Here is a 12,128-nt window from a genome sequence, read left to right as displayed (position 1 = left end):
TAGACCCTTCCAGGTCTTGCAGTAACGAGCCATGGTTGACCGTATCAAAAGCTTTTGATAGGTCTAGCGCTACGAGTACTGTTCTATGGTGGGGGTATTGATTCAAACCGCAATTTATCTGGGTGCTAATGACAGACTGTAAAGTCTTAGCAGGGTGAAGTACTGTTAGGATAGCGCCAACATCGTTGTTGATGTTCTTGTTGTTGTTGTATTAACGCCCTAAGTTTTGTTAGATAATGCATGTATACCAAAGATATAGGAAGTATCGTTAGCATATTAACTTAGGTAACTGTGGTACATAGTAAAATGGTCCAGATTCGGCTTTGATTTTTTCACCATTATAATACTGGCTATAACCTTTAATGACGATGTAAAAAACAATAATAAATAATATTGTTACGAATATTAGCAAAACTAAGGAGTGCTGCCAGCTCTAAGCCGATCTAAGCAGTGACGTGAATGCACATCAATAATTCAATCATTATGTATCTACATAAACGAATCAATAATTGCGTCTACACATATGTACACATTCCGACGAGCAACATTTACATACAAGGCAGCGAGAGATGAGATGTCACACACCGATGAATTTACTTATACGCTTATGTGTGTGCGGGAGACTGTAAACTACAAACACATGCATATACCTTATCTGAGTTGTCACAAGAGAGAGCAATAATTTGTGCACGTAGTTGTGGCTGGCGATTTTGTAGCCGAAACAACTAGTAACTTCTGGAAATCGAAGAGCCTAGAAGTATGCAGCGTAAACTATAAAAGCGGCGCCAGCGAGTAAGAAGGAATTCAGTTTGATTTGAATTGTCAAGCAGTTACGAGTAAGACGATATCTAGCGAGCAATAGCACTATTATTTTGAAAGTCAGTTTCCTTTAAGATATCAGTTTGGTTATTAAGCTATTCGTTGCACAGTTTGAGTGTTATTGTGAAGTACTTAATAAAGGCCATTTTTCCATCATTCAATATTGGAGTTATTTATTCAACAGTTTAGTGATTCGAACTTAGCAGAGGATTGCAAATAAGAGGATTTGCAGAAAATTCGTTACAATTGGTGTCAGAAGTGGGATTGTTGAATAAATTCTAGAGGACAACAAGGACATGGCAAAGTTAAGTGAATTGAAGATCCCGCAACTGAAGAAGGAGTTGGAGAGCCGTGGATTGAATACAAGCGGCGTTAAACTCGAACTTCAGGCACGGCTACGAGAAGCAATGGAAGCAGAAGGAATTGATGTGGAAGAGCATGTCTTTCATCTTGATGGCGAGGAGACAACAAAAATTGAAGAGAAGAACGAAACATCGCAGACGGTTACCAGTACAGACTTGAACATGATTTTAGCTGCAATATCTGCTCAAACATCGACAGTGTCATCTCAACTGGCAGAACAGCAGACATATATGGAATCGCAGGAGAACCGTATAACATCCAAGATGGAAGAACAGAAGACATATATGGCATCACAACTAGAATCGCAGGAGACACGTATAACATCCAAGATGGAAGAACAGAAGACATATTTGGCATCTCAACTGGAAGCGCAAGAGGCACATATATCTGAAATGTCGGCACAAATTTCGGAACAGGTATCAGCGCAGCTCTTTGTGAAACTGGAAGAGCAGGATGCAAAAATTTTACAACTCGAGGACAAAATTGATGCCGAAATAGAAGCGTTAAAAGGTCGTATGGAGCAGTTACAACTAAACCGCCCAGCTGTTTCAGCGAGTAATCCAAAGGTAAAGACACCATCCTTTGACGGTTCTGTTCCTTTTCAGGTCTTTAAGCTACAGTTTGAGAAGACCGCAGCAGTGAACCAATGGAATGCTGAAGATAAAGTTGCAGCTCTGTTCGTGGCACTGAAAGGGCCTGCCGCGGAAATCTTACAGACCATCCCAGAGTACGAGCGGAACCACTACGAAACATTGATGAGCGCTTTAGAGAGACGTTACGGAAGCGAGCATAGGAAACAGATATTCCAAATTGAGTTGCAAAACCGCTACCAAAAAGCAAATGAAACATTGCAGGAGTTTGCTTCAGATATTGAAAGATTGGCTCATCTTGCAAATGCGGACGCACCCGTGGAATACACTGAAAGGGTAAAAATCCAGAGTTTCATAAATGGCATACGGGACGTGGAAACGAAGCGAGCTACATACGCAAACCCAAAGCTGACATTTTCTGAAACGGTATCACATGCATTGACTCAGGAAACGGCCTCACTATTGAGTAAACCAGCATACAAAGCTCATCGTGTAGAAGTGGAAAGACCAGATTGGGTAGACACTATTTTGGAAGCACTGAAGGGATCACAACAGAAAAATGCCGGAGTTATTAAATGTTTCAAGTGCGGCAACCCAGGTCATATTGCACGACATTGCAGCAGCGGTCCCAATAGCTCCAACAATGTGGGTGGTCGTAAACGCAGAGCAGAAGGTGATGAGCAAATATCCAAGACCACTCAATCGTTAAACTAAATCGAGTCAGCCGCAAGGGGCGACAGCTGGCTCCCGCAATTGAATGCCCCATAATCTCTATCTCGCAGATTGGAAGAAGATCGAGCAACCTTACTGTTGGAGGACATGTGGACGGAAAGGAACGGTTATTGACTGTAGATACGGGTGCATCTCATTCCATCATTCGAGCGGATTTAGTCAACAAAAAGATAAGACCATTGCTTGGAGCAAGATTACGTACAGCCACGGGAGAGGACACCCAGGTAATTGGAGAAGTAGAATGTGAAGTCGCAATTGGGAACGTCATGGTAGTACACAATTTTATAGTGGCAGAAATTGTTGATGAAATCATAATTGGAGTGGACTTCTTAATCGACCAGGGCATCAAGATCGACATGCAAAGCAAGACGATGCGATATAAAAACATGGATGTACCACTTAATTTCGGCTACGAGAGAGGCTACAGCAGTAAACGAGTGCTGGTGGAAGAGAGTCAGCAAATACCACCAAAATCCGAAGCAGTCATCTGGGCAAAGGTTGATGGAGATTGTGGGACAAACAAATTGTGGGTTGTCGAAGCAGCAAACAAATCAGCACTAAACATACTTGTAGGAAAAACCCTGGCTATGACAAAACAAGATGGACGTATTCCGGTAAGAGTACTCAATGAGTTCAAGTCACCACTCAAACTGACTAAAGGAGCTATTTTGGGAAGATGCCAAGAGGCTGAAGTGGTTATTAACTGTGAACAGCTCCAGGAACACGTTTCAGCTAGTAATACTGATCTTTCAAATGACATCACGGCATGGATGCAGGGACTAGAGGAAGCATATCAGAGTAAGGCAAAACAACTGCTCCTAAAGTACGCGAACATATTTGACCAGGATGATTCTAAACCAGGCCGCACCAACGTTGTGAAACATCAAATTGACACTGGAGATGCGAGACCGATCCGTCAAGCTCCACGTAGTGTTCCACTGGCGAAGCGGGAAGTTGTGAGTCAAATCATTCAAGAAATGAACGACAGCGGCGTCATCGAACCATCAGCTAGTCCATGGAGCTCACCGGTAGTACTTGTAAAAAAAAAGGATGGAAAAATGAGGTTTTGCGTGGACTACCGGAAGTTGAATGACGTAACGAAAAAGGATAGCTACCCATTGCCAAGAATTGACGACACTCTGGACTCGCTATCTGGTACGAAATGGTTTTCCACGCTGGACTTGAAAAGCGGCTACTGGCAAGTGGAGGTGAAGGAGGAAGATAAAGAGAAAACAGCCTTCAGTGTCGGTGATGGTCTTTGGCAATTTACAGTGATGCCTTTTGGACTTTGTAATGCACCAGCTACTTTTGAGAGACTCATGGACCAGGTACTGAAAGGACTACATTGGAAAACATGCTTGGTGTACCTGGACGACATCATCGTATTGGGCAAGAACTTTGATGAACATCTTAAGAACTTGGAGGAAGTTTTCCAGAGAATAGCTGGCGCTGGTCTGAAGTTAAGTCCCAAAAAGTGTGCGCTGTTTAAAAAGGAAGTCAATTATTTGGGTCACAAGGTAACGACAGAGGGCATCTGCACTGCGAACGAAAAAATAGAGGCTGTACAGGATTGGCCAAGACCACAGAATCTACATGAATTGAGAAGTTTTCTTGGGCTGTGCACATATTACCGCCGATTTGTACCAAATTTTTCCAGCGTAGCCCATAGCCTCCATGAGCTTACAAGAAAAAACAAAGCTTTTGAATGGAAGAAGGAGCAAGAAGTGGCTTTCCAAACATTGAAGGAGCGTTTGTGCACTGCCCCAATGTTAGCATATCCGATTCCAGGAGCAACATTTATTCTAGATACAGACGCAAGTGGATATGCTATAGGAGGCGTTTTATCACAACTGGTCGATGGACAGGAGAAGGTAGTTGCATATTACAGCCGTTCGATTGGAAAACCAGAGAGGAACTACTGTGTTACGCGGAGAGAGCTGTTGGCATTGGTAGAGTGCATTAAACATTTTCACAAATACCTCTACGGCCAGCGATTCCATGTCAGGACAGATCACGCAGCATTGAAATGGCTTCTGCAGTTCCGTAATCCGGAAGGACAATTGGCACGGTGGATCGAGCGACTTCAAAGCTATGACTTTTCCATTGAGCATCGAAAAGGTAGTACCCATGGAAATGCCGATGCAATGTCACGAAGGCCATGTAGTTTGGAATGCAAGCACTGTTCAAAGGCCGAGGCTAAAGAAGACATTATAGATGTCCGGCTAATGACTATAACGTGTACGGATGAATGGGACAAGGAACAACTAAGAAAGTGTCAGCTAGAAGATACAGGTCTGTCACATGTTATGCAAGGGCTCGAACGAAACGAAAGACCAAGCAGAGAGGATATGTCAGCAGAGAGTCCCATTGCGAAGTCATATTGGGCACAGTGGAACAGTTTGGAATTGATATCCGGTTGCTTGCATCGAGTATGGGAGAGTGAGGATGGTCAGTGCAAGAAGAAACTTATAGTTGTTCCCAGAAAGAGGATTCCTGACGTGCTCAGCGAGTTGCACAATGGTCCAAGTGGAGGCCATCTTGGAATCACGAAGACACTCGAGAAAATTAAGCAGAGATTCTATTGGGTTGGTTGCCGTCAGTCGGTCACCGAGTGGATTGCCAATTGCGAGGTATGCAACAGAGCGAAAGGGCCCAAAACCCGAAGTCGTGGCCAGATGAAGCAGTATATTTCAGGTGCACCATTTGAAAGGATCGCCATGGATGTCGCAGGTCCATTTCCTACTAGCAACCGCGGAAACAAATACGTACTGGTGGTTATGGATTATTTCAGTAAATGGCCAGAGGTATACCCAATCCCAAACCAAGAAGCAGAAACAGTAGCAGAAGTGGTTAAAAACGAATGGGTTGCAAGGTATGGTGTACCAATGGAGTTACATTCTGACCAAGGCAGGAATTTTGAATCAGCTGTGTTCCAAGAACTGTGCAAGAAGTTGGGCATTCGAAAAACACGGACAACTGCATTGCATCCTCAGTCCGATGGTATGGTGGAACGTTTCAATAGAACATTGGAGGAGCATTTAAGGAAAGTAGTCGACAAGTACCATAAGGACTGGGATACACACATATCATTATTCTTGATGGCCTACCGATCGGCAGTACATGACACAACGGGCCAAACTCCCGCAAAGGTAATTTTTGGCAATGACCTTCGACTGCCAGCTGATTTGAAGTATGGGATAGATGCCGATGCGGAGAGGAATGTCAAGAAATCCACTGATGTCTTAGAAGAAGAGCTGAGAGAGATACACGATCTGGTAAGGCAACGAGCAAAGATTATGAGTGACAAGATGAAAGCGAGGTACGATAAAGCAATTAATTCGGAAGGGTTTCAGGAAGGAGATTTGGTGCTGCTATACAACCCACAACGAAAAAAAGGGTTGTCCCCGAAATTGCAGTGTAACTGGGAAGGCCCATACAAAGTTGTAAAACGGATCAACGATGTAGTGTACCGCATACAAACCACTACCAAACCACGAACCAAAATGAAAGTGGTTCATTTGGAGAGATTAGCAGCGTTTAGATCGAGAGATTTGTCTGATCGGGACGATCAGACTTAGGTGGAGGGCAGTGTTACGAATATTAGCAAAACTAAGGAGTGCTGCCAGCTCTAAGCCGATCTAAGCAGTGACGTGAATGCACATCAATAATTCAATCATTATGTATCTACATAAACGAATCAATAATTGCGTCTACACATATGTACACATTCCGACGAGCAACATTTACATACAAGGCAGCGAGAGATGAGATGTCACACACCGATGAATTTACTTATACGCTTATGTGTGTGCGGGAGACTGTAAACTACAAACACATGCATATACCTTATCTGAGTTGTCACAAGAGAGAGCAATAATTTGTGCACGTAGTTGTGGCTGGCGATTTTGTAGCCGAAACAACTAGTAACTTCTGGAAATCGAAGAGCCTAGAAGTATGCAGCGTAAACTATAAAAGCGGCGCCAGCGAGTAAGAAGGAATTCAGTTTGATTTGAATTGTCAAGCAGTTACGAGTAAGACGATATCTAGCGAGCAATAGCACTATTATTTTGAAAGTCAGTTTCCTTTAAGATATCAGTTTGGTTATTAAGCTATTCGTTGCACAGTTTGAGTGTTATTGTGAAGTACTTAATAAAGGCCATTTTTCCATCATTCAATATTGGAGTTATTTATTCAACAGTTTAGTGATTCGAACTTAGCAGAGGATTGCAAATAAGAGGATTTGCAGAAAATTCGTTACAATATCATAAAAAAAGTACAAACTGGTGCCTCTGACTAATATACACCTCTTTATCGCGGCCTCACGTCTTCGATGCACAGTCCAGGATACTACACCCAAATGCTTAATTCTTAGGCCCGGTTTTTTAGTAGTTCGCTAAGCTAAGCTTAAACTAAGTTTGCTAAACTCTAGTCAAATTGAAACTTCAGTTAAACTACTCAGCAGTTTTTCAGTCACAGTCTAAGGCGCCTTATGGGTTGGCTTTTTTGTGCGGCAACATTGGTTTTTTTTACTATCTAGCTAATTTTTAGATACGGCAACAACTGCATTTTGTTTACCCAACAAACATGGAAAAAAATTTCTCCAGCGAAATATATATCTAGTTCCGGAGGTGATATCCAACATCATTATTTAATTATTTTTAAACCAGATAGTTCTCGAGTTGGTATCCAACTTCATTTTCGAATCACGACCAACCTTTGAGAAATTTTGTAAAATTAAGAGTTTTCGAGTTGATCTCCAACGTCATTAATATTTTCCAATTATTATCCAACATTCGAGAGATTTTGAGAAATGTTCAGTTCTCAAATGAATATTCAACCCATTTCTCTAGTTGATATCCTACACTGGATTGAGGTGGAGTTGAAAAAAAATCTCCAAGGTGGTACCACCAAACCCCGTATGTTTGATAGCAGTAGTGAAGCGTAATTAGTCCAAAATAAATTATGTATATTTTATTTTCGTGAAAATACTGTAGTATGGAATTTTACATTTGAGTCGAGTTAGAGAACCACAAGTTGTTAATTACATTTTTTTCAAATTAAATAATACCTTTTTTTGCTTTATAAAAACTTCCCTCTTTTGCTGAGTACGCTATGATTCTCGAATTGAGGCACTGTTTCGAAACAACCCTTGAGATTTTAGAAGTATGCCTAGGTATCAACATGAGCTCTAATGGTACTCAAGTCCAAATGCTTTTAGGGTATATTCGACGCCATTTCGAACGAATTCAAATAACTGATAGGTTAACTAGAGTTAAACCCTGCCAGATCGGCCGCTTAAGCTCAGCTTCAGTTAAAAGAGACAGAAAAACTGCAGAATAATTTTAAGCGTAGTTTAACTGACTCAAACTGAGTTGAACTTGTACTGAAAAACCGGGCCTTAAAGATATAAACATGAAGAGAGAGACAAGTATAGGATAACAATGAGAGAGATAGATACATCGAAAGGAGGAATATATGTATATAAAGAAAGAGAGAACGATATGAAAGAGAGAGAGGGAGCAGTAAATTAGAGAGTGTTAGAGACTTGGTAATGGGAGTGTGGGAGCTAAAAGAAATTATCGATGGAGTGAGAAATAACAAATTAAAAAATCCAGTAATTACTGCGGATTACTGGATTTTTTAATTGGACGGTTTTAGGGGCCATGCCTGTCAAACACTTTCTATGAATTCAAGATGCAATTAAGGCAATCAAGCGGAAACTAAAAAACAAATAAGTTTACAATTCAAATCCTTCTGTATCAAAAACCATTTTTTATAATCGCAGCGCTTCCGACGATTTTAATAACGGCGTTGTTCTAACCCGACGTCCATTGCGTCCTAACGAGCTATTTCAAGTGCGACTAGAACGTGTGGTTACAAAATGGGCTGGTTCCGTTGAGATGGGTGTGACTACACATAGCGCTGAAGAACTTGATTTTCCCTTTACCATGACCAATGTGCGGTAAGTTTTGTTTCCCTATTTATTTGTCTATTTAGTTTTTTTATCTACTTACTTAAAAAATCCACAACTTTTTTTTTAATAGCTCTGGTACATGGATGATGACTGGCAACGGTGTTATGCATAATGGCATTACAGTCATTGAGCAATACGGACAGAACCTTGATCGTCTGCAGGTAGGTGATCGCGTCGGCGTTGTACGCAAGGACGATGGCACACTACATTTCTGGGTGAACGGTGTTGATCAAGGTCCAGCTGCTACTAATGTGCCGGAGCGTGTTTATGGCGTTATAGATTTGTATGGACAGGCGGCACAAGCGAGCATAATAGATACGTCGGAATGTGGCAGTCCTGATACGGGAAACTCTACAATTTCCAATACGACGTTGTACAGTGAACCCCCATTGCGCTTCCATACCATACATGGTACGCTGAGAATCTACAATACTTTTAAGTTTTTTTCTTAAATTTTGTGTTTTCGTCTTTTTATAGGCAAAAATGCTGGCATCTCTAATGGAGGCCTAACCGCTTCCCGACCTAATTCTTTAGCTGAGTTCAATGACGCTATTGTGTTTAGCAATCGCCCATTGCGTCAACGTGAACTCTTCGAAGTTGTGCTCGAAACAATGGTACGCCATTGGTCAGGCAATATTGAGATTGGCGTTACTGGAACAAGGCCCGAAGATATACAACTCGCTGCCAATGCAACTGATTTAGATGCAAATGATATGATAATACTTTGTGGTTCAATGATATTCCATAATCGTAAAACTATACGTTCGAATGTACTTATTGATTTGGATAGTTTGAGTACTGGCACTCGTGTTGGTGTAATGCGTAATGGCGATTATGTACATTTCTTCATAGATGGTGTTGATCAAGGGCCAGCATGTGAATGTCGCATGCCCAATGTGTGGGCAGTAATTGATTTGTATGGACAATGCGCTCAAGTAACGCTCACTCAGTCACAACCAGATATACGTGCACCATATGCGACTAGCGAGAACTCACAAAGTTGTCAAGCGACATCAGTTATACAACCGGCAACAGCAGAAGTGAAACATCGTTGGACTTGTATATCAGGCAATGTTACGTTATCGCAAAGCTGGACGGTGGCTTCGCGTGTCACTGGCGCATCTGCAGCACTCTCTCGTTGTGTAGTATTCTCAGAGCATCCACTAAGTGTTGGTGCACCATTCGAAATTAAACTTATTTCACATAATTCACTATTTGCAGGTAAGCTTATTGTTGTGACTACATTTCATTAATTTGTAAGCTAAACTAATTGGTAATCAGCTACACTTAAGTCAACTAGAACTCGAACCCCCAGCGGGTTAGGGGGTCAGAATATACCCGCGGTAGGTATGCCTGTCGTAAGAGGCGACTATAATACCAGCTTCAAGGGGCTGTGTAGCGCAACCCTTTCAGGTTGCCATTGCAATATATAGCTACTCCCAACCCAATTTTCAACCTCACTTATCCGTAGCGAATCCTATTTCACTAACAGACGAGGCCCGGCGACCCCAAGCTCCTCATGGAACTAGGGGGTGTGGAGGTTGGGATGACCTGAAGGTTTAATGTGGTCATATAAATCGTTCCCGAGATGGTCGGGCTAGCACTTTAATGATACTGTGTTACCGGAGCGTAGCGGATCTGTATCCGGCAAAGGACCATCACATCGATAACACTCCCCAAACCCTTCGGGGAGAAACCTTATCGCTACAGCAACAACAACAGAACTCGAACTTGCCATTTTGGCTCTTTCTATTCAAATTTACATTATTATATTTTAAAACAACATAATTGCAGAGGTTAACCTACTCACTGCTACAACAACAACAACAACAGGTTAACCTACTATTAACATTAACGGTAGTTGAATCTCGTACTGAAAACTCGGTATAATAATGATTTATTGATTACAATTACGAAAGTTATTTCAACTTATTTTAAAACCAATTATTTAAAACAAATAGCATCTTAAATTAACCACAGTTTGGTAATAAATATAAAGAAAAACATTGAAAAAGAGTCAGTAAACCTAAGAGGCATACTTTGTATAACGCAACGAGACATGTTTTTTCGTATGAACCAGAATTCGTATAATATAAGACTTCATACACCTCAGTGAGTGACAGTAAACCTGATTGCTTATCTCATATTGGTTTTGGCTACATACATGTGTATATGTTGTTTGTGTATGACCAAATGCGCTCTTTGCTGTAAATACATGTGTGAAATATTATCTGCGCTCTTAGCTCTTTTTTGTTTGAATTATGTGAAAGGAGGAAATGCTCTATGCACTGACCGGGATATTTAGACCTCACTGCGAGACTCTCCGAGTGCAGGACTCCCTTCTTCCATTAAATTTTAACCCTCCACTACCCGCGCAATTTCCCGTATCTGGGACCGCGTTTAGCATTACTTCGGGTAAGAGTGCGCGCTACGTTATGTCCATGGATACTCTCACGCTAACGGGCTAGCATCCATATTCTCGTTTGCTGAGAAGTATATGCCTCACATATGTGCTGACTGTATCCCAACGGTCGCTTCGCCAAGTATCTCTTCTACCCTACTTCGCTGTTCGGCGAAGTACTTGCATACGAAGAACGTGTGACGTACTTCGTCTAATTTTCCACAGTACAGGCAGTTCGGGTTTTCAACCTTGCCCATTCTATCCAGATACATAGTGTACCTATACAAGTGTGTCAACTAAACGATAAACGTCAAAACTACAAACAGCCTCGCTCACCTGATGCAAATCTCAGGTCTAGAGTTGCATTTTTGATACGTAAGAGTACTTCAAGCTGAGTTGCATTTGATAGTTTAATAAAACTTTGTAGTATTTACAGATGAAATAGTTGCATAAATTTCCGCGGAAATAAGAATACTAGAAGATCTTTAGTCTGCAAGAATGCGGAAACATACGGAAAGCAAAATTTATTTAAATTAGAGTTAAAATATAAAGCGCCACGCGTGTAGCATGGACAAATTTCACTTCTAATGCTGTTTACACAAATGCATAAGGGCAAAATTATATAAACGCTTTGGTCGCTTCAAAGCAAAGATATACGGCGCGCCGCGGCGTTTCATTGTTTTTCGTACGGCGTTGTCAAAGCGTAGGCACGCAACCAAAGCATTTATGTAAATTTTTCGATACTTCGCCCGACAGATGAATTAATGAATGCAACACAACCAAAGCGTCTGTGTAAATCCGCCTTAAGGTTTTTTTGTTTTTAGTTTCAAAATTTTGTGCATAAAAACACAACTAAATTCAAAGTGTAAATTGTGTGTGCAAATAGTTTTCAATAAGTGTATATTTTTCAGTTTTTCATAGTTAAGGAATTGACCTCCAGATTCTTGTGTTACACAAATATAGTGAACTTGGGTACAGAAATTCAAATTAAAAAGTTTTTCACAATAATTTGAGAAACTACGTTTTCTCTGCTTTTTACACTTAAAGGAGTCCCTCCGTTATAAATTAAACTTTTAATGAAAATCAATAACTCTGAACTGAACACTTTTCGCCATGATATAAAATTAAAATGCTGTGGAACAGGAGCAACACTTTTGTGACTACATAAACCCTGTTTCAATCTTTTACGTCTCTGCACAGAACGCTAATTGACCTTTTTCAACCGAAACAACAATGGCAACCCAGATTT

At 41.1% G+C, this 12,128-nt stretch overlaps 1 protein-coding gene across 5 annotated transcripts in view; it reads left to right on the top strand.

Annotated features, from left to right (window-relative positions):
* The window catches only part of Neurl4 (neuralized E3 ubiquitin protein ligase 4), a 117,197-nt gene that overhangs the window by 87,621 nt on the left and 17,448 nt on the right, over positions 1 to 12,128 (top strand). For all 5 annotated transcript variants that reach the window (XM_067787679.1, XM_067787676.1, XM_067787678.1 and 2 more), the window contains 3 exons: positions 8,290 to 8,466; positions 8,549 to 8,889; positions 8,956 to 9,699. In XM_067787679.1, coding sequence (XP_067643780.1) covers positions 8,290 to 8,466; positions 8,549 to 8,889; positions 8,956 to 9,699 — 1,262 coding nt within the window. The remainder of the gene's footprint in view (positions 1 to 8,289; positions 8,467 to 8,548; positions 8,890 to 8,955; positions 9,700 to 12,128) is intronic.

Source organism: Eurosta solidaginis, chromosome 5, assembly GCF_040869045.1.
Source record: "Eurosta solidaginis isolate ZX-2024a chromosome 5, ASM4086904v1, whole genome shotgun sequence".
Taxonomy (NCBI): domain Eukaryota; kingdom Metazoa; phylum Arthropoda; class Insecta; order Diptera; family Tephritidae; genus Eurosta; species Eurosta solidaginis.
Note: the sequence above shows the minus strand (reverse complement) of the source record. Positions and strands in the feature narration are given on the sequence as shown.